Source organism: Vipera ursinii (assembly GCF_947247035.1).
Source record: "Vipera ursinii genome assembly, chromosome: 1".
NCBI classification, from domain to species: Eukaryota; Metazoa; Chordata; class Lepidosauria; order Squamata; family Viperidae; genus Vipera; species Vipera ursinii.
Genome location: NC_139512.1, coordinates 351,035,095 through 351,055,143, shown reverse-complemented (window position 1 = coordinate 351,055,143; position 20,049 = coordinate 351,035,095). Strand labels below are relative to the sequence as shown.

Below are 20,049 nucleotides of genomic sequence, written 5' to 3'. Positions count from 1 at the left end.
AGCAGTAAAGACGATCAGGGGACTGGAGGCTAAAACATACAAGGAACGGATGCTGGAATTGGGTACGTCTAGTTTAATGAAGAGAAGGATGAAGGGTGACATGATAGCAAGTCTTCCAAAATCTCAGGGGCTGCCACAAAGAAGAGGGAGTCGAGCTATTCTCCAAAGCACCTGAAGGCAGGACAAGAAGCAACGGATGGAAAAAAGATGTAACAAGATGGTGGGTTTGTTGTCACTGTGAGTTGTGGGGGAGGGGGGCACAAAGGGAGACTCAGCCAATCTCACTGTACTCATGTTGTACTTTGATAGTAAAGGTTCATTCGTTCAAAACTAACCAAGGAGAGAAGCAACCTAGAACTAAGGAGAAACTTCCTGATAGTTAGAACAATTAACCAGTGGAACAACCTGCCTCCAGAAGCTGTGAATGCTCCAACACTGGAAGTTTTTAAGAAGAGACTGGACAGCCATTTGTCTGAAATGGTATAGGGTTTCCTACCTGAGCAGGGGGTTAGACTAGATTATCTCCAAGGTCCCTTCCAACGTATTGTTGTTGTTATATGATCAAAATTCTGATGCTTGACAACTGATTCATATTTATGACAGTTGCCGTTTCCCAGGGTCATGTGATCACATTTTGTGACCTGACAAAGTCAATGGAGAAGCCAGAATCACTTAATAGCCATGGAAGAGGACTGGAAGAGAGCTGATGTAGTACCCATCTTCAAAAAAGGGAAAACAATAGATCCAGGAAACTACAGACCTATCAGCCTGACCGCAATACCTGGGAAGATTCTGGAAAAGATAATCAAACAACAAATCAGCAAACACCTTGATGCAAACAAAGTCATCACTAAAAGTCAACATGGGTTTGTCAAAAACAGATCATGCCAGACAAATCTTATTACATTCTTTGACCAAGTGACAAAATTAGTGGACCAGAGGAATGCTGTAGATATAATTTACCTGGACTTCAGTAAGGCATTTGATAAAGTAGATCACAACCTACTACTTGATAAGATAGAAAAATGTGGGTTAGATAGCATCACCACCAGATGGATTCGTAGCTGGCTGACAGGCCGTACTCAGCGTGTGGTCCTCAATGGAACTGCATCTACATGGAAAGAAGTGTGTAGTGGGGTGCCCCAGGGCTCTGTTCTGGGCCCAGTGCTCTTCAACATCTTCATCAACGATTTGGATGAGGGGATAGATGGGGAACTCATCAAATTTGCAGATGACACCAAGCTGGCAGGAATAGCCAATACTCCAGAAGATAGGCTTAAAATACAGGAGGATCTGGACAGACTCGAACACTGGGCGCTATCTAATGAAATGAAATTCAGTGGTGAAAAAAATAAGGTTCTACATTTAGGCAGGAAAAATCAAATGCACAGGTATAGTATAGGTGGTACCTTGCTCAATAGTAGTAACTGTGAGAGGGATCTCGGAGTCCTAGTAGACAATCACTTCCAATATGAGCCAGCAGTGTGCTGCAGCTGCCAAAAAAGCCAACACAGTGCTAGGCTGCATTAACAGAGGGATAGAATCAAGATCACGTGAAGTACTAATACCACTTTACAATGCCTTGGTAAGGCCACACCTGGAATACTGCATCCAGTTTTGGTCACCACGATGTAAAAAAGATGTTGAGACTAGAAAGGGTACAGAGAAGAGCAACAAAGATAATTGGGAGAGTGGAGGCTAAAACATATAGGGAATGGTTGCTGGAATTGGGTATGTGTAGTTTAATGAAGAGAAGGGTGAGGGGCGACATGATAGCAGTGTTCCAATATCTCGGGAGCTGCCCCAAAGAAGAGGGAGTCAAGCTATTTTCCAAAGTACCTGAAAGCAGGACAAGAACAATGGATGGAAACTAGTCAAGGAAAGAAGCAACCTAGAACTAAGGAGAAATTTCCTGACAGTTAGAACAATTAATCAGTGGAACAACCTGCCTCCAGAAGCTGTGAATGCTCCAACACTGAAGGTTTTTAAGAAGAGACTGGACAGCCATTTGCCTGAAATGGTAGAGGGTTTCCTGCCTGAGCAGGGGGTTGGACTAGATGACCTCCAAGGTCCCTTCCAACTACTTCTTCTTCTTCTTCTTCTTCTTCTTCTTCTTCTTCTTCTTCTTCTTCTTCTTCTTCTTCTTCTTCTTCTTCTTCTTCTTCTTCTTATTATTATTATTATTATTATTATTATTATTATTATTATTATTATTATTATTATTATTATCAACCCAGTGGCTCACTCAACAGCTGTGGCAAGGAAAGTCGCAAATTGGGGCAAAATTCATTTAACTACTGTCTCAGCCACAGAAATTTTGGGCTCAATTGTGGTTATAAGTCAAGGACTACCACTAGTGTCTTTCTCCCAAGAGTTTTCTACCTGTTTGATCAGATCCAACAGACTGGGCATGCTGCAGATCCCTTCAGCCAAAGAGTGCTGACTGGTGGGAATTAGAAAAAGGGCTTTTTTATGGAATATCTTTTCTGCAGAGATCAGACTGACCCCCCAGCCCTGTTGGCCTTTTGCAAAACTTTAAAAACTTAGCTACATACTCACACCTTGGGCTCAGAATGTATGAAGGGTCCCGTTACTTGGCTTCGCTATTAGCGGATTAACCATCCAGGCTGCTCTTTATATTTAAACGTATTTATTTTATGGATATTCTTTGGTTTAATGTCTTTTAAAACTTTTAGATTTGTAAGCTGCCCAGAGTCACTTGGTTGAGTTGGGCAGCCATAGAAATTGAATAAATCAATCAATAAATAAGTGCACACAGTGGTCTTAGCCACAAATTAGCCAGTTAAATGTTACTTGAATGTATTTTGTGAATCCAGCTGGTCTAATTAATGTTTATTGAGTTGTGCATACATATTCAGACAAAATCAGGTTCGGTCTTTACTTAGCCTTGGTAAAGCATGAGTAAGCATGTTTGTGAACCTCGCCACACTCTGTTATTTGTCTGCCTTCCAATTCGGTGAATTATATTTAATTAAAGTTACTCAAAGTTATTCAGAGCTAACTGGGCGCCATTTTTCCTCTTTTTAATCTTTTCTTTTCTTTTCTACAGGAGTTTGACAATTATGCTGAATGGGATTTAAGAGATATAGATTTTGTGGAGGATGACTCAGATCTTTTACACGGTGAGTTTTACTTCCATGGTTGAAAGTCTTGAACATGTCTTCCTTTCTCCACTTCCAAAGGAATAAAATCCCTTGGAATCATTTTTTATTCCTAATGACTTATTGAACATGTCCACATCAGCTTTTTTTTGGCAACAGAAATACAGTAATTATTCCCAGGATTTTTTAAAAAATGACTCTAATTATAGTGGGGGGTCCTTGGTGCTCTCTGAGCTTGGTTGTTTTCTTGCAGACATTTCGTTAACAAACTAAGTAACATCTTCAGTGCTAGTCTAACTACAGCTCTAGAGTTTCTTAGTAATGCCCCACCCGAATATTTACCAGGTTGAACTTTGCTTAGTTCCAAACCCAGACAGATTCGCCTGGAATTTTCATCTGGTATTCAATCATATTGATATCCTCAGAAACAGCCATCCTTAAAAATATGTTGGATGGGTTGATTTGATCTGATTTCTGCAACCATCTGTCTCAGCAAATGACTCTGGGCAGAGTAATCATAAAAACAGAAAAATCTTAAGTTTCTTTCTCAGTTGCTATCTGAAAATACATATTTCACTTTAGCTACCTTTTTTTTAAAAAAAAATAGCAATTTTAGGACATTTTCACGTATGTTTTCCACAGTACAAAACATCCTTGCACTACAGGGGGTTGTTTTATTTCTCAATTTGATTTATTTATACTTCAAGGCAGGGGCACCCAAAGCAGCTCGCAGCATAATTACATTATAAAACTCGTAGAACATTAAAAAAATCACAGTTTCTAATAAAACAAAACAGCCTCCCACCCTCGGAACTGTCACACAAGCAGAAGCTTGATACAGAAAAATCTCGCTGCATATAAAAAAGCACCTTAATGTGGAATTTGATTATAGAGCACTGAAATTTTTTATTTATTTATTTAATTTTATTTTAATCCCATTTATATCCCGCCCTTCTCCAAAGACTCAGGGCGGCTTACCAAGCTTAGCAGTAGCCTTCATTCTATGTATATGCCTGCTTGTTAGGGCTTTCACACACACCCCAAGCGGCATTATTACAAAGTCAGCTTATTGCCCCCAACAATCTGGGTCCTCATTTTACCTACCTCGGAAGGATGGAAGGCTGAGTCAACCTTGAGCCTGGTGGGACTCGAACCTGCACTAATTGCAGGCAGCTGGAAATGAACAACAAGGCCAGGTCTGTGGCATGCTGCTGTTCATATAAAGAGCATCCTTCACTAGTCACTCCCAATCATAAGCACATATGTTATTACAGGTAGTCCTCGACGTATGACCACAGCTGAGCCCAAAATTTCTGTTGCAAAGCGAGACATTTGTTAAGTGGGTTTTGTCCCCTTTTATGAATTTTCTTGCCACATTTGTTAAGTAAACCACTGCAGTTGTTAAATTGGCAACACGGTTGTTAGTGAATCTGGATTTCCCATGGACTTTCCTTGTCAAAAGGTCGCAAAAAGGCAATCACATGAGCCCGGGACACTGCCGCCGTCATAAATATGAGTCAGTTGCCAAGCGTCTGAATTTTGATCACGTGACCACTGGGGATGCTCCGGCAGTTGTTAAGTGTGAAGAACGGTCATAAAGTCACTTTTTTCAGTGCCGTTGTAACTTTGAACGGTCACTAAATGACCTGTTGTAAGTCGAGGACTACCTGTATTATTACTGATTATTATTAATACATTTATTTGCCATCTATCTTGCCAGGCAGCTGCTTTAGGTAGCTCACAACCCTAAAAAAACAACAACAATGAAGAAACAAAAAGGACATTTAAAGAAAGGGAAAGCAAAATAATAGAACAATCCAACAAACAAGGAAAAAGAAAACAAAGAAAATATTTATTTATTTATTTATTTATTTATTTTATTACATTTATATACCGCCCTTTCCCGAAGGACTCAGGGCGGTTTACAGGGTGATTAAAAACAGAAATACAAAAGTTAAAAACAAATTTAAAAAGATTAAATCCGTCCCTGAACAAATAAAACCCCAGTTAAAATTAAAATTAAAATTAAAATTCTCAGCCTGGGCCAGAGAGCTCAAAGAGCCAGGTCTTCAGGTCCCGGCGGAATGAACGGAGGTCGGGGGCAGTCCTCAGCTCCACTGGCAGCTGGTTCCAAAGGGCAGGCGCCCCCACTGAGAAGGCCCTATCCCTGGGTGTCGTCCGCCGGCAATCTCTTACCGGTGGCACCCTGAGAAGACCCTCCCTGTGGGAGCGCACTGGACGAAGGGAGCTTGATGCCGGCAGCAGGTGTTCCCTCAGATATCCCAGATATGTCGATATGACTAGCAAAAAAAGAGGAGAGCAGGGGGGCGGTGGGAGGTGGAGTCTGCTGTCAGTCTAGCATCCACCTCCAGAGTCGAATCCCCCCTTTGGGTCCCCAGACCAATTTGCAAAGCCAGATCTTTAGGATCTTATGGAAGGTGGCTGGAGGTGGATCTTACCCTGGAGAACAGTATGTTCCAAAGGGCCGTGCTGTGGCACAGAAGGTTCTTCTTCTGGGTCCCAAAAGCTGGAGTTCTTTGACCGATAGGATCTGCAGTCGGCCATCTCTGCCAGCCCAATGATTTATGGTATCAATAGAAGAGACTATTCATAGCTCGGGGTTGAACTGTGGCGTCCTTGATGCTCTCTGGGCTTGGTTGTTTTCTTGCAGACGTTTCATCACCTAACTAGGTAACATCATCAGTACTAAGGGCAATACCTAGCTGCGTAACGGAACGTCTGCAAGAAAATCAAGAATCAAGATCACGTGAAGTGTTAATACCACTTTGCAATGCCTTGGTAAGGCCAGTCTTGGAATACTGCATCTGGTTTTGGTCACCACGATGTAAAAAAGATGTTGAGACTCTGGAAAGGGTACAGAGAAGAGCAACAAAGATGATTGGGGGACTGGAGGCTAAAACATATAAAGAACGGTTGCTGGAATTGGGTATGTCTAGTTTAATGAAGAGAAGCATGAGGGGGGACATGATAGCAGTCTTCCAGTATCTCAGGGGCTGCCCCAAAGTCAAGCTATTCTCCAAAGTGCCTGAAGGCAGGACAAGAAGCAATAGGTGCAAACTATAACCAAGGAGAGAAGCAACCTAGAACTAAGGAGAAATTTCCTGACAAGTTAGAACAATTAATCAGTGGAACAACCTGCCTCCAGAAGCTGTGAATGCTCCAACACTGGAAGTTTTTTTTTTTATTATTAAAGAGTTTTACAAAAACAAAGTTTTACAATATATCCCCAAATCCCCCCCGCCCCAAACCCGCCCACTTCCCCCCCACTTCCCAAATACAATAATCATATTCTAAATAAAAATTATGCATAATATACAATTAACCAAATTCATAATGTGCTTTAACTTCCCTTTAACATAACTACAAACAAAGTACCAATAACAATATCCCACTAAAATCTACTCATAAGCTAAATGGAACTTTTTAGTCCCATATTTGTTCTGAATATAATTTATCCATCTCCTCTAAACTGAAATATATCTTTCCTGTGAATGATCTTTCAAGTAAGCAGAAATCTTAGACATTTCTGCAAGATTCGAAACTTTAAACACCCATTCTTCTATAGTAGGTAAACTATCCTTCCAATATTGTCCCACCAGTAACCGTGCTGCTGTTATCATATTCAACATCAAATTAGTTTCTTTAACATCACAATCTACAACAATACCCAATAAAACAATTGCAGAGAAAACTTTTATCTTTCTCTTAAAAATCTTTTGAATGTTCCACCAAATTTTGATCCAAAAAGCTTTTATATTTCTACAAGTCCACCACATGTGAAAATAGGTAGCTTCTAAACTACCACATCTCCAACATTTAGACTGTAAATTAGGATACATGTTGGACAACTTCTTGGGATCCAGATGCCATCTATAAAACATTTTATAAAAAATTTCTCTTAAGTTTTGAGCCTGAGTAAATTTAACATTTCTGACCCAAATTATCTCCCAGGTGTCCAACGAAATTGGTTCCTGAATATTTTGTGCCCACTTTAACATACAGTTTTTGATCAATTCCGTTTCCGAATCCAATTCAATTAAAGCATTATATATCCTCTTTATATGTGCACAATTTAAATCTTTAATTTGTTTTACTAAATTTTGATCTGTAATTGTGATGCCAACCTTTTGATCTGACTTCCACCTAGCTTTCAATTGGGTATATTGAAACCAAGAGTAACTTATGTTTTCTTGTCTTAACTCCTCCAATGATTTAAGTTGCCAATCATTCCCTTGCAATCTAAGTAGTTCCTTATAAGAAACCATATCCATGCTCACTCCCATAGATACGCCCTCTATCGCGTGTCCAGGAATTCCCCAAATCGGTATTTTATAATTTAACTTGTAATAATACTTTTTCCAGACACGCAATAAAGCACTTCTAAGAATATGGGATTTAAAAGGCCTGTCCACCTTCTTATCGTAAAGCAAATATGCATGCCATCCATATACCAAATCCCAACCCTCAAGATGAAGTATTCTCTATTAGTTAAATTAAGCCAATCACTAACCCACGTCAAGGCAACTGCATCATAATACAATTTCAAATTCGGCGCCTTAAGTCCCCCTCTTTCCCTAGCATCTTGTAAAATCTTAAATTTAACTCTTGGTTTTTTCCCCGCCCAAATAAATTTATTAATACTCTTCTGCCATTGATCAAGGTTGGCATCCTTTTTCAATATAGGTATCATTTGAAACAAAAAGAGAAATTTTGGCAGAACATTCATTTTAACAACTGCAATTCTTCCCAATAAGGATAATTGTAATTTTTTCCAATTATTTAAGTCCCTTAGTGTTTCATAATTATTCTTATACAATTTTACATTTGAAGCTGCAATATATACTCCTAAATATTTAACCTTTTTCACTATTTCAAAACCTGTTAATTTAGATAACATACCCCTTTCACTCATAGATAAATTCTTAGATAATATCTTGGTCTTATTACTATTCACCTTGAACCCAGAAACCTTACCATACTGAGTTATAATTTCCATCAAATCTATAACCGACTGTAACGGTTGAGATACTGTCACAACCAAGTCATCAGCAAAAGCTCTCAATCTATAATCATTCTGTTTTATTTTAATTCCCTTTATCAAAGAGGACTCTCGAATTTTAATTAATAAAATCTCTAATGTTAAAACAAACAATAATGGTGATAGGGGGCATCCCTGTCGTGTACCTTTTTCAATTTTAAAGGCCTTTAAAACACTGGATGTTTTTAAGAAGAGACTGGACAGCCATTTGTCTGAAGTGGTATAGGGTTTTCTGCCTGAGCAGGGGGTTGGACTAGATGTCCCTTCCAATTATTATTATTATTGTTGTTACTATTGTTACTATATTGCTATTATTGCTATTACTATTATTATTACTATTAGTATTATTAAAACAGCTCAGCTCAGAGAGCACCAAGGACCCATATGAACATACGTAGTCGCGGAGTCTCATATGACCATGTTTTGGAAGAGATTCTTTTCCAAGTAGGATTTGGATCACCTTGTTGTGTTCTTTTCCACAATGTAAAGAAAACAGGCAACTGCTGTGACGATATGGAAGATCAGTGTTGTAATCCATTCCCCGCATGAAGGATTTTTACTCTTTTCGTCTCTCTTCTCTCCCGCCCACCCCCCACCTTGAACTTTTCACAGCTTTGAAGATTGCAGTCGTAGATATCTACCACTCTCGGTTAAAGGAAAGGCAAAGGAGGAAAAAGTGAGTTTTTGGTAATTTCCCACCACCACCAATATTCTTTCACCACTGTTAAAAAGTTCCTTGGCTCTTAATTGCAGTTCTTTACTAGCATTTATAACTATGACACAACACAGCTCAATTCTGTTAATTGCTCCATTGATACATGTACGGGTAGTCCTCGACGTACGACCACAATTGAGCCCAAAATTTCCATCGCTAAGCAAGACAGTTAAGTGGGGTTTGCCCCATTTACGACCTTCCTTGCCACTCTTGTTAAGTGAATCACTGCAGTTGTTAAGTTAGTAGCCTGGTTGTTAAGGGTATCTGGCCTCCCCGTTGACTTTGCTTGTCAGAAGGTCGCAAAAGATGATCACACAACCCCAAGACACTGCAACCGTCATAAATACAGACCAGCTGCCAAGTGCCTAAATTTGGACCACATGACCGTGAGGATGCTGCAACGGTCGTAAGTGTGAAAAACAGGCACGAGTCACTTTTTCCAGTGCATTGTAACTTCGGACAGTCACTAAACGAAGGGTTGTAAGTCAAGGATTACCAGTAGTGGGAAAGGACAGTGATAGATATATCATAGGCATCAAATGGGAGGTACTGTTGAGGGTCCATGAAAGATGGAGTGGGAACTGTGTGCCAGGTGTTTGTACTCTTTTGATACTTAACGGTTGTTTGAAAAGTAGGAAGTTTGGGTATGATTACAGCAAAGATGCTTTCCCTTCCACTTTTATGGCCAGTCAGGCCCTCAGAATCCTCTTTTTCTCCCTCTTCTCCAAAAACCAAATTTGTCATGACAGTGGCTAACTGTCCACCTAGTACAGACATGTCAAACACAAGGCCCGGGGGCCAGATCCGGCCCGCAAAGTGGTTTCATGCGGCCCACGAAGCCATCCTGGAAACAGTGAGGGATCGGCCCCCACTCCTGCCCAGGCCCCCATAGGCACCCTTGATGCCAACGATGTAGAGCTGGCCACGCCCATCCAGTAGGCCATACGCACTCTAGCCACATCCACCCAGTAGGCCACGCCCACCCAGGCCACACCCACCCGGCCCCCTGAGGGCAACCGCAATGCTGATGCGGCCCTCAATGAAATTGAGTTTGACACCCCTGACCTAGTAGAAATCCCAAGGGTGCTTTTTCAAAAGGCAACTGGACTTAACTTGTTTTTTTTTTCCTTTTCCTTTCCGTCTCCAAGGGAAAAAACAACAATAAGGAAGTCCGGTTGCCTTTTGAAAAAGCACCTTTGGGACATCCATGACCTGGATGACTAAGAATCTCTACAGACATTTACCTAGTACAGGGTTAGGCAACCTTGGCTCTTTTATGACTCGTGGACTTCAACTCCCAGAATTCCTCAGCCGGCATGGCTCAGCATGTAAACGTCTCCCTTTCTCCTCAGCATGGCTAGCTCAGGAATTCTGGGAGTTGAAGTCCACGAGTCATAAAAGAGCCAAGGTTGCCTACCCCTGACCTAGTAGAAAGGAAATGCTCCCTCCTAGAAACTTGGAGGACATTGTCAGACCCCTTGCCTCCTCAACTGGAAGCAATCAACCTGAAGAACAAGAATTAAAGAGCTCTGATGAACCATATTAATTAGAAGGAAAGGTTAAGGTTAAGGCTGCAACACAAGAATTCCACTAACTGCCCTTCTTTCAAGTGAGACAGTCAGACACCCATATAACTATACGAATGAGAGTGCAGTTATAAGATTATAAGGCAGGCCTCTCTTCTGTCTGCTTCCACTTTTTCTCTGCTGGTAGTTAATCTCTTTTGTAAAAGAAAGGTACTCTTAAATACCTTTACAGGTAGTCCTTTGACTTACCACAATTCGTTTAGTGACCGTTAAAAGTTACAAATACAAGTAAAAAGTTAAAGAGCCCTGGTGGTGCAGTGATTAGAACGCAGCATTGCAGGCTGACTCTGCCCACAGTCTGGATTTCGATCCTGACCGCTCTCAAGGTTGACTCGGCCTTCCATCCTTCTGAGGACGGTAAAATGAGGACCCAGATTATTGGGGGACAGTAGGCTGTAAACCACTTAGAGAGGGCTGTGAGGCAGTATATAAGTCTTAAGTGCTATTGCTATTGCTACAACGACACTGAAAAAAAATGACTTATGACCAGTCCTCACATTTAACAACTGTTGCATCATCCTGGCAGTGATTGATTGTGATTTGGGCCCTTGACAATTGTTGTGCATTTATAGCAGTCGTAAGATCTCAGGGTCATTTCATCTCCATTTGCGACCTTCCCAACCGGCAAAGTCAACGGGGAAGCTAGCAGAGAGGATCCCAGGTCATGTTCCTGTGATGTCTCACTTAAGGACCACAGCAAAAACGGTTCTAAAATTAAGTGGGACCATGTGATGTCTCATTTAATGACCACATCATTTAAAGATAAATTTTCCAGTCCCTGTTGTGGTGGTATGTCAAACACTAGCTGTATCAGGGGTCTTCAAACTTGGCCCTTTTATGACTTGTGGACTTCAACTCCCAGAATTCCTCAGCCAGTGTGCCTGGCTGAGGAATTCTGGGAGTTGAAGTCCACAAGCTGGGGTCTTCAAATTTGCCCCTGTTATGACTTATGGACTTCAGCTCCCAGAATTCCTCAGCCAGTGTGCCTGGCTGAGGAATTCTGGGAGTTGAAGTCCACAAGTTATAAAAAGGCCAAGTTTGAAGATCCCTGATCTGTACTGTCTGAGTGACTGATATTCCTCTCAGTGGGAGAAGCAAGTCCCAGATGCCTATGTTCATTAAGAAATATAGGCTGCGCATAACTAGACACAGGTAGTCCTTGAGTTATGGCCACAGATGAACCCAAAATGTATGATGCTAAATGAGACATTTGTTAAACGGGTTTTGCCCCATTTTATGATCTTTCTTGCCACAGTTGTTCACACGGTTGTTAAACGAATCTGGCTTCCCCATTGACTTTGCTTGTCAGAAGATCCCAAAAGAGGATCATGTGAGCTCGGTACACTAAATCGTCATAAATCTGAGTCGATTACCAAGCGTCTGGATTTTGTTCAGAGCTGAAGAAGCTGCATGGATGAGAAGCCGAAACATCCTTCAGAGAAAAACAAGAAAGTCCAGTTGGCTCATGAAAAAAGCACCTTTGGAACTTGTTGCTTAAAGTTGCTGAGCTTGAAAAATAACTGCTGTAGATCAGTTTTTCTCAACCTTGATCACTTGAAGCTGGCTGGAGTTCAGCTCCCAGAATTCCCTAGCCATGTTGGCTGGCTGGGGAATGCTGAGACTTGAAGTCCACCAATCTTCAATTGCTCAAGGTTGAAAAACACTGCTGTAGATGGGGGGGGGGGAATGATGGCCCTCTTATGACTTGTGGACTTCAACTCCCAGAATTCCTGAGCCATACTGGCTCAAGGAATCTGGGAGTTGAAGTCCACAGGTCATAAAGGAGCTATCATTCCCCGCCTCCGAGGTAGATTCTTGCCGTTAAGTCTACTATCTATAGAATTAGCACCAAAACGAAGAATAGAAACTGGAAGTAAATGTAGTCAACTTGATAAAACTGGAAAACACAAGTTCCTCCTCGTTGCTCCATGCCAGGCATTTTCCCAGCCACATGGAAACTTTTTTTAGTGTGATTTTATGCAAATATGAGACAGTGTTAAGGCAGCCTTGACACCTACATTGATGGGAATCTGTTTGGAGGTAATTTACTTGCAGATTTTATCCGCTGCATGCAAACAGCTAACACCGTGTCAATGCAAGACTGTCATTTGGTGCTGCTGGCAATGTTCACCTTAGGGATTTGAAAAGGTAACTTCTAGCTTGGGCATTTGTTAAATATTAAATGAAGTTGTGTAATTAATTAATTAATTAAAAATGGGGGCCCTACTTTGAACAGGTCCTTGGAGCTAGAAACCTCAAAAAACAGAGTGGGTCCCTCAGCATTTTTTACACACACACAAACACACACAAACACACACACACAAACACACACACACACAAACACCTGGCTAACGTTTTAAAAATAAAACTTTCCCTCCAGTAAGCAACCTCATGTTCCCAGCCTGTCATCTGCTAACTGAGTAGTTTACCCTGCCCAGAAGGAAACTTTTCTGCCTGTTCCAACAAATCCTACTACCAAGTGTTTGTCCAGCCTTTTGGGGGAGATCATGAAGGGAAATATGACGCCATATCCTCGGAGGGTGTTATTGTTGGTGTTCTTTGCTGCTGGTGCTTGTTCGTGATTGGAAATACTACTAATAAGCATCTTTTAACTTACAGAATCATAAAAGACCATGGATTAATCAATCTCAGAAAGTTCCAGCGTAAGTACCTCAAGTCGTTGACCTTAATTTCATGCTGCCTCTCTAAAAAAAAAAACAGCGCCACTACATTCCCCTTTTAACTACAGCTTGTGCTTTATGTAATTCTATCTGAGGTAAATGAAAGGCAAATTGGAGGCTTCCGGGCCTTGAAAACATCTGCTCATCTAGATCTTTTGTGTTATTGAAGCAGACTTGGGTGAGAAATCTCTGGGAACTCCAGGAAAAGCCGTATCTGTTTTTAAAATTTGAAATACAGTTAGTCCTTGACTCATGACCATAACTGAGCCCCAAATTTCTGTTGCTAAGCTAGATAGTTGTTAAGTGTTACTATCTTTCTTGCCACAGCTATTAAACGTGAATCAGTACAGTTGTTAAGGTAAGTAACACAGTTGTTAAGCAAATCTGCCTGCCCCACTGGCTACGGGACTTGGGTTTGGCTAGTCTAAAGAAAAGAAGAAATAGGGGAGACACGATAGCAGTCTTCCAGAATCCGAGGGGCTGCCACAAGGCAGAGGGGGCCAGGTTGTTCACCAGAGCACCAGAGGGAAGGATGAGAAACAATGGTTGGAAACGGATCAAAGAGAGAAGCAACCTGGAATTAAGGAGAAACTTCCTGACAGTGAGGATTAACCAGTGGAACAGCTTGCCACCAGAAATTGTGGGCGCTCCATCACTGGAGATTTTTAAGAAGAGACTAGACATTCACCTGTCTGGGATAGTATAGGTTCTCCTGCTTAAGCAGGGGGCTGGACTAGAAGACCTCCAAGGTCCCTTCCAGCATTCTATTCTATTCTATTCTATTCTATTCTATTCTATTCTATTCTATTCTATTCTATTCTATTCTATTCTATTCTATTCTATTCTATTCTATGGAATATAGCAAAAGATGATCACATGACCCCGGGACACCGTCATAAATGTGAACCACTTGCAAAGAATTTTGATCACTTGCTGCAGTGGTCGTAAGTGTGAAAAACTATCATAAACAACTTTTTTCAGTGCTGTAACTTTGAACGGTCATTAAATGAACTGTTATAAGTCGAGGACTACCTGTATCCATTTTTAAAATGTACAGTGTTCCTTTACAGTGGCATAGCTGTGATTTATGAAGTTTCTGCTGTTTACTCCCACTTTCCAGCAAAAACTGGAAAGAATGGCTCTGCCTAACTTCGCAAAAAAAGTTCATAACATCAGGTCGGTCACATTGATATCCCATTTTACGACCATCTAGACTTACGATGCTAAGTTGAGGACTATTTATAAAGGAGAAGGCAATGTTGGCTACTTCTGTCTGATTTTAGCACCTTGTAGCATGTTTCCCCGAAAATAAGACAGGGTCCTATGTTAATTTTTGCTCCAAAAGACGCATTAAGGCTTATTTTCCAGTTAGGGCTTATATTCTGGGAAATTCGGTACTAAACGCATCCGTCTGGTTGATGATCTTAACTGGGCTTATTTTTGGGTGGGGCTTATATTATGAGTGTCCTGAAAAATCATGTTAGGGCTTAATTTCCGGCTGGGTCTTATTTTCGGGGAAACACGGTAATGTGTTATGAATTTTGGGATTGCAGTCTGAGCCAGGAGTGTCTTCAGGCATCTTCGCCGCAACCACATGGTTGTGGCCACCATCTTGACTTTTTTGATTCCCCCCCCTCCAGATGCTTTGATTTCAGCTTATCAGGACATCTGGGAAAATATGACTCAATGGACATTATTTCCTTCTTTGTTTTGCAGTTCTGGAAAGGAGATACCCCAAGAAAGTTCAAGATATCTATGAGACAATGAGGTGCTTTGCAAGAATATTAGGACCAACGGAACATGATAAATTCATAGAGAGCCATGCGTGTAAGGCACTTTCAGGTTTTCTAATTTATATTTATTTACCTAGGAGTTTTTCACTGGTACAGGGATCAGCCAGGAAGGTAAAATGCATCTAGGTGGATTTGATGTAGAATTGCTGCATTTCTCACCACAGAACGAAAGAAAATACCTGTTTAGCGAATGATGAATCTGTTATTGGAGAAGGGTGTAAGGTAGGAGCTTCAGTAAGCTATTCAGGAAAAAAAGAGTCTCAATGCACAGACCAACAGATTTTATTTGCTTTTGTCTTCATTTTATTGTTGTTGTTAAACCATTTATGTTTAGTTATTAAATTTGTTTGCCGTCTATCCTGCCGCAAAGCAACTCTACCTGTCGTAGAATATTTCAATAAGTCAGCTTTTTTAAAAAAGGGATAAAATAACTATGTTAAAACATTCAATATCAAACTAAATAGGATAAGGAATAAATGCAACATTCCTCAAGTTACAACAATTCACTTAGTGACCGTTTGAAGTTACAACGGCACTGAAAAAAGGGGTCTATGACCATTTTTCACACTTGCGACCATTGCAGCATCCCCATGATCACATGATCAAAGTTCAGATGCTTGGCAGCTGGTTTGTATTTATGACAGCTGCAGTGTCCTGGGGACATGTGATCTCCATTTGATCTCCACCTTCTGACCAGCAACGTCAATGGGAAAACCAGACTCACTTAACAACCATGGTTCCAACACCTGCAGTGATTCACTTAACAACTGTGGCAAGAAAGGTTGTAAAATGGGACAAAATTCACTTAACTAATGTCTCACTTAGCAAAGAGAAATTGTGGGCTCAATTGAGGCCGTAAATTGAGGACTGCCTGTTTAACACAATTGAAAAAATCTCCATGGTTCCTAGAGGGAAGAGTGCAGGGTTAAATTATTTTGCCTGCTTTTAGTTGATGAGTCTGCTTAGGCCCTTCAATTATAAAATATATTGAGCAGAATGCCTATTATGGTACAGTTGGTTTGGATGGATTTTAACAGAGAAAATCAGTATGTAAATAAAATACTAGTCTGTGCGCCCGACACACAGCTTCCTTTTTCAACACCCCCTAAATAAAACCAGCAATTATCTTGTCAGATAATGGTTGTTTGGAAGTTAAACAATTTTATTTTTCTTTTCCTGAAACAAAATACCATGTGTAAACCCTTCAGGGCTCCATTTCCCAAACAAAGCAATGGGTTTTTAAAAGCTTGATGCAGGAACACAGAGTATTGCAATAAACCCAATTAAATTAAAGAAATTAAACACATAGATCTCTCGCCTTTTAATAAGGAATGTGAGCACAAAAGCCTCATCCTTGTGTCTTTAAAAAGAAGCTTATAGGCTCTACCCACCTCAATTCATATTTTTAATACATGAACTAATTTGGATGTCTTTTTCCCTTACGCAAAGCTCAGAGTGACTTTTCCCAGTGAAATGTCCCTCACTCAGAATTCCCATTCCACACTCAAAACAGATTGATTTGAAACGTTTTGCGCAAGGTTAGTTCCAGTGGTGGGATTCAGCCGGTTCGCACTGGTTCGGTAGAACCAGTAGCTAAATTATGCTGTGTTCGGAGAACTGTCTGAATGCACACTGCTTCTGGAAGTCAGTTCTAGGCCTGGGAGGCCTTGAGGAGGCCTCCCAGGCCTAGAACGGCCCACCAGAAGTGCGTGGATGCCACTTCTGGAAGTCAGTTCTAGGCCTCGGAGGCCTGGAGGAGGCCTCCCAGGCCTAGAACAGCCCACCAGAAGTGCATTGATGCCACTTCCCGAAGTCCGTTCTAGGCCTCGGAGGCCCAGGCCTGCATCCAATAAGAGAAGTGGTGGTTCAGGTATTTGAATCCCACCTCTGGTTAGTTCGTTAATTTGTCTTAATTACAGGTCCGGAAATGAGCGAGCGGGAACCCTGACCATTTCTGTATATTAATATTGCAAAATATTGTAGAACCCCCCTTTAGATTTTTTTTACCAGTCTTATTCAAGAGTCTGGTTTTTACCTTCGACAAATGTTGAACGTTGTTTTCCACTCAGTTGTTTTACTCATTTTCTTAGTGGCTTACACACAGAAACTGCTTTTATCCACAGGAGTGCAGCTCACAACCCTTACTTTGAGTTTTCTCTTCAAAGGAGAAAAAAAAAAGAGCTGAATGAGATATATGCCATTGGCTCCGTTGCTTTACTGCATTTCCACCATCACTGCAGGGTTGGGACAATCCCATAGCAGACTGGAAAATTCTTCACAAAGGCCACGTCTCTGTTCATTAAACTGGAAAATGAAGCTAACTGATACTCTAAGGCAGTGTGTTTCAACCCTAGCAACTTTTAAGTTTGTTTGTTTGTTTGTTTGTTTGTTTGTTTATTTATTTATTTATTTATTTGATTTATATACCGCCCTGCTCCCGAAGGACTCAGGGCGGTGTACAGGGCAGTAAAAATAAGAATACAGGATACAAGATTTAAAGTTAAATGATTGTGCCCAATGTGGTAAGTTAGTTAAAAATAATGTTAAAACCCCAAACCCATCAGACCAGGCCGGCTTGTTCGAATAGATAAGTTTTTAGATCACGCCGGAAGGAGCGAAGGTCGGGGGCCATCCATAGTTCAGCCGGTAAGCGGTTCCAAAGGACTGGTGCGCCCACCGAGAATGCTCTCCCCCTGGGGGTCACCAGTCGACATTCTCTGACTGGTGGTACCCTGAGGAGGCCCTCTCTGTGGGAGCGTACAGGACGGAGGGAAGTTGACGCCGGCAGTAGGTGCTCCCGTAGGTAATCCGGACCCATGCCATGTAGGGCTTTGTATGTCATCACCAGCACCTTGAAGCTATGCTGGCTGGGGAATTCTGGGAGCTGAAGTCCGCACATCTTAAAGTTGCGAGGGTTGAAAAACACTGCTTTATTGGGTTTTAGAAACTAAGTTTCCAGTACAGTGGACTACTGTAGCATGCTGGCTGGGGAATTCTGAGAGCTGAAGTCCACCTACTTTAAACATTGGTATGGCTGAGAAACATTGCTCTAAGGCAGGGGTCTCCAACCTTGGCCACTTGAGGACTTGTGGACTTTAGCTAATTCTGGAAGCTGAAGTCCACACACCTTAAAGTTGCTACAGTTTATTGGGGTTTAGGGACTTAAGTTTCCAGCTCTGTAGAGCATGCTAGAGCATGCTGACTCTGGAATTCTGGGAGTTGAAGTCCACAAGTCTTGGAAGTTGCCAAGGTTGGACGCCCTTGCTCTAAGAAACCCAGAGAATTAGGGTAATGTAATGTTAAAAGTGTTGGACTATAAATAGACTCAGGTTCAATTCCATCTTCAGCTCCAGCCCCCTCCAGTAACTTGGGACCAGTCCCATCCTCTTAGCATGAGAATCTCTGTGATGCAGGATTAGGTAAGAGGAGAAGTGGAACCCCCTAGCGATTTTGGACCAATCCGTCTCTCCACCCAAGTGTCATTCTATTCCAGGGGTAGGCAACCTCGGCTCTTTTATGACTCATGGACTTCAACTCCCAGAATTCCTGAGTCAGCTACGCTGACTCAGGAATTTTGGGAGTTGAAGTCCATGAGTCATAAAAGAGCCGAGGTTGCCTACCCCTGTTCTAGTCTATTGGGGAAGATGCTTAATTAGGAACAGGGAGGCCCAGATTCAAATTCCCCTCTCCCAGCTAGAGAAGCTCCCTAATGGGCTTTGGGCCTCACATCTCAGAGGCGGGGTGCTCATCATAAGCTCATCCCTGTCCTATCTGTCTCTTGGCTCTTGTAGGCGTGGTTTTAGCACAATATTTAATAAATATTGTTTTAATAGTCTGTGGAGATCCTCCTTCATCCAGGTCATGGCTGTACCAAAGGTGCTTTTTCAGGAGGCAACTGAACTTTCTTGTAAGAAAAGTTCAGTTGCCTCCTGAAAAAGCACCTTTGGGTTTGTTTTAATCTTTGTAACTATTTTGTAATTATGCAAACAAATCAGAGAATATATGGAACAACGTTAGAGTCACCTTGTAGGGGAGATGGGCAGTGTAGAAATAAAAATAAATAAATAAAAATAAATAATAAACTCGAGAATCAGGGTGGTCCATTGGTGAAGGTGATGAGACACAAGTTCTAATTCCCCCACTTGGCCACACAATCTCCCTGGGCGACTTCATTCTCTCTTAATCCAGCCCACTCTAGAGTCAAACCCTCATCCAAGCAATAGTAAAATTATTAAAGTCCTTAAGGAAAGAGCCAGATATTTCTTTAATCAGTTTTTTTAAAAAAATCAAATTAACTTTTCACTTGCTTCTGCATTTTTTGCTTTGGGGTGGAGTTTTTCCCATGTTTGTTTTATACATTTCTATGTAAAGAATCTGTTTTAAATGCAAATAATGATTTAAAAAAAAAACCAAGAGAGCCACAACGTAACAAGTTCTTTATTGCTTTTTTTTGTTGTTTTCATTTTCCATTATTCAGTGGAGCTTGAGCTGCGAACTGAAATCAAACGCTTACAGGAATACAGGGTAGCAGGAATCACCAATTTCTGCAGTGAGTATGTACTGAGTAGTACTAATTCAAGCACTTACAAGTTACAGTGACAGGTTGTTCCACTGATTCATTGTTCTCATTGTCTGGAAGTTTCTCCTTAGTTCTAGGTTGCTTCTCTCCTTGGTTAGTTTCCATCCGTTGCTTCTTGTCCTGCTCTCAAGTGCTTTGGAGCACTTCTTTGGGGCAGCCCCTGAGATATTGGAACATTGCTATCATGTCACCCCTTGTCTTTCTCTTCATTAAACTACACATACCCAATTCCAGCAACCGTTCCTTATATGTTTTAGCCTCAATCCTCCATAATTGCCATTCGCACACCTCCTAGCTGGCTCAAAGAGAAAGACGGTGGAAGTAAAATTGTAATCGTAATGTTCTGCTTAGCGACTACAGCACTTTGATTAACGATGGAAGTGAGGGCATCAGCCCACTGTAATCGCATGACTTATTTATTTATTTATTTATTTATTTAATTTATATACCGCCCTTCTCTCAAGAGACTCAGGGCGGTTAACAGGGCAATACGTAAAAGACAAATACAAAAGTT

At 41.3% G+C, this 20,049-nt stretch overlaps 1 protein-coding gene across 3 annotated transcripts in view; it reads left to right on the top strand.

The window, feature by feature from the left end:
• TADA2A (transcriptional adaptor 2A) overlaps positions 1-20,049 on the top strand; it is a 59,720-nt gene that overhangs the window by 21,834 nt on the left and 17,837 nt on the right. For 2 of the 3 annotated variants that reach the window (XM_083379798.1, XM_083379800.1), the window contains exons 8-12: positions 3,071-3,143; positions 8,794-8,857; positions 13,102-13,145; positions 14,880-14,990; positions 19,434-19,505. In XM_083379798.1, coding sequence (XP_083235924.1) covers positions 3,071-3,143; positions 8,794-8,857; positions 13,102-13,145; positions 14,880-14,990; positions 19,434-19,505 — 364 coding nt within the window. The remainder of the gene's footprint in view (positions 1-3,070; positions 3,144-8,793; positions 8,858-13,101; positions 13,146-14,879; positions 14,991-19,433; positions 19,506-20,049) is intronic. The other variant, XM_083379799.1, reaches the window with a different exon arrangement.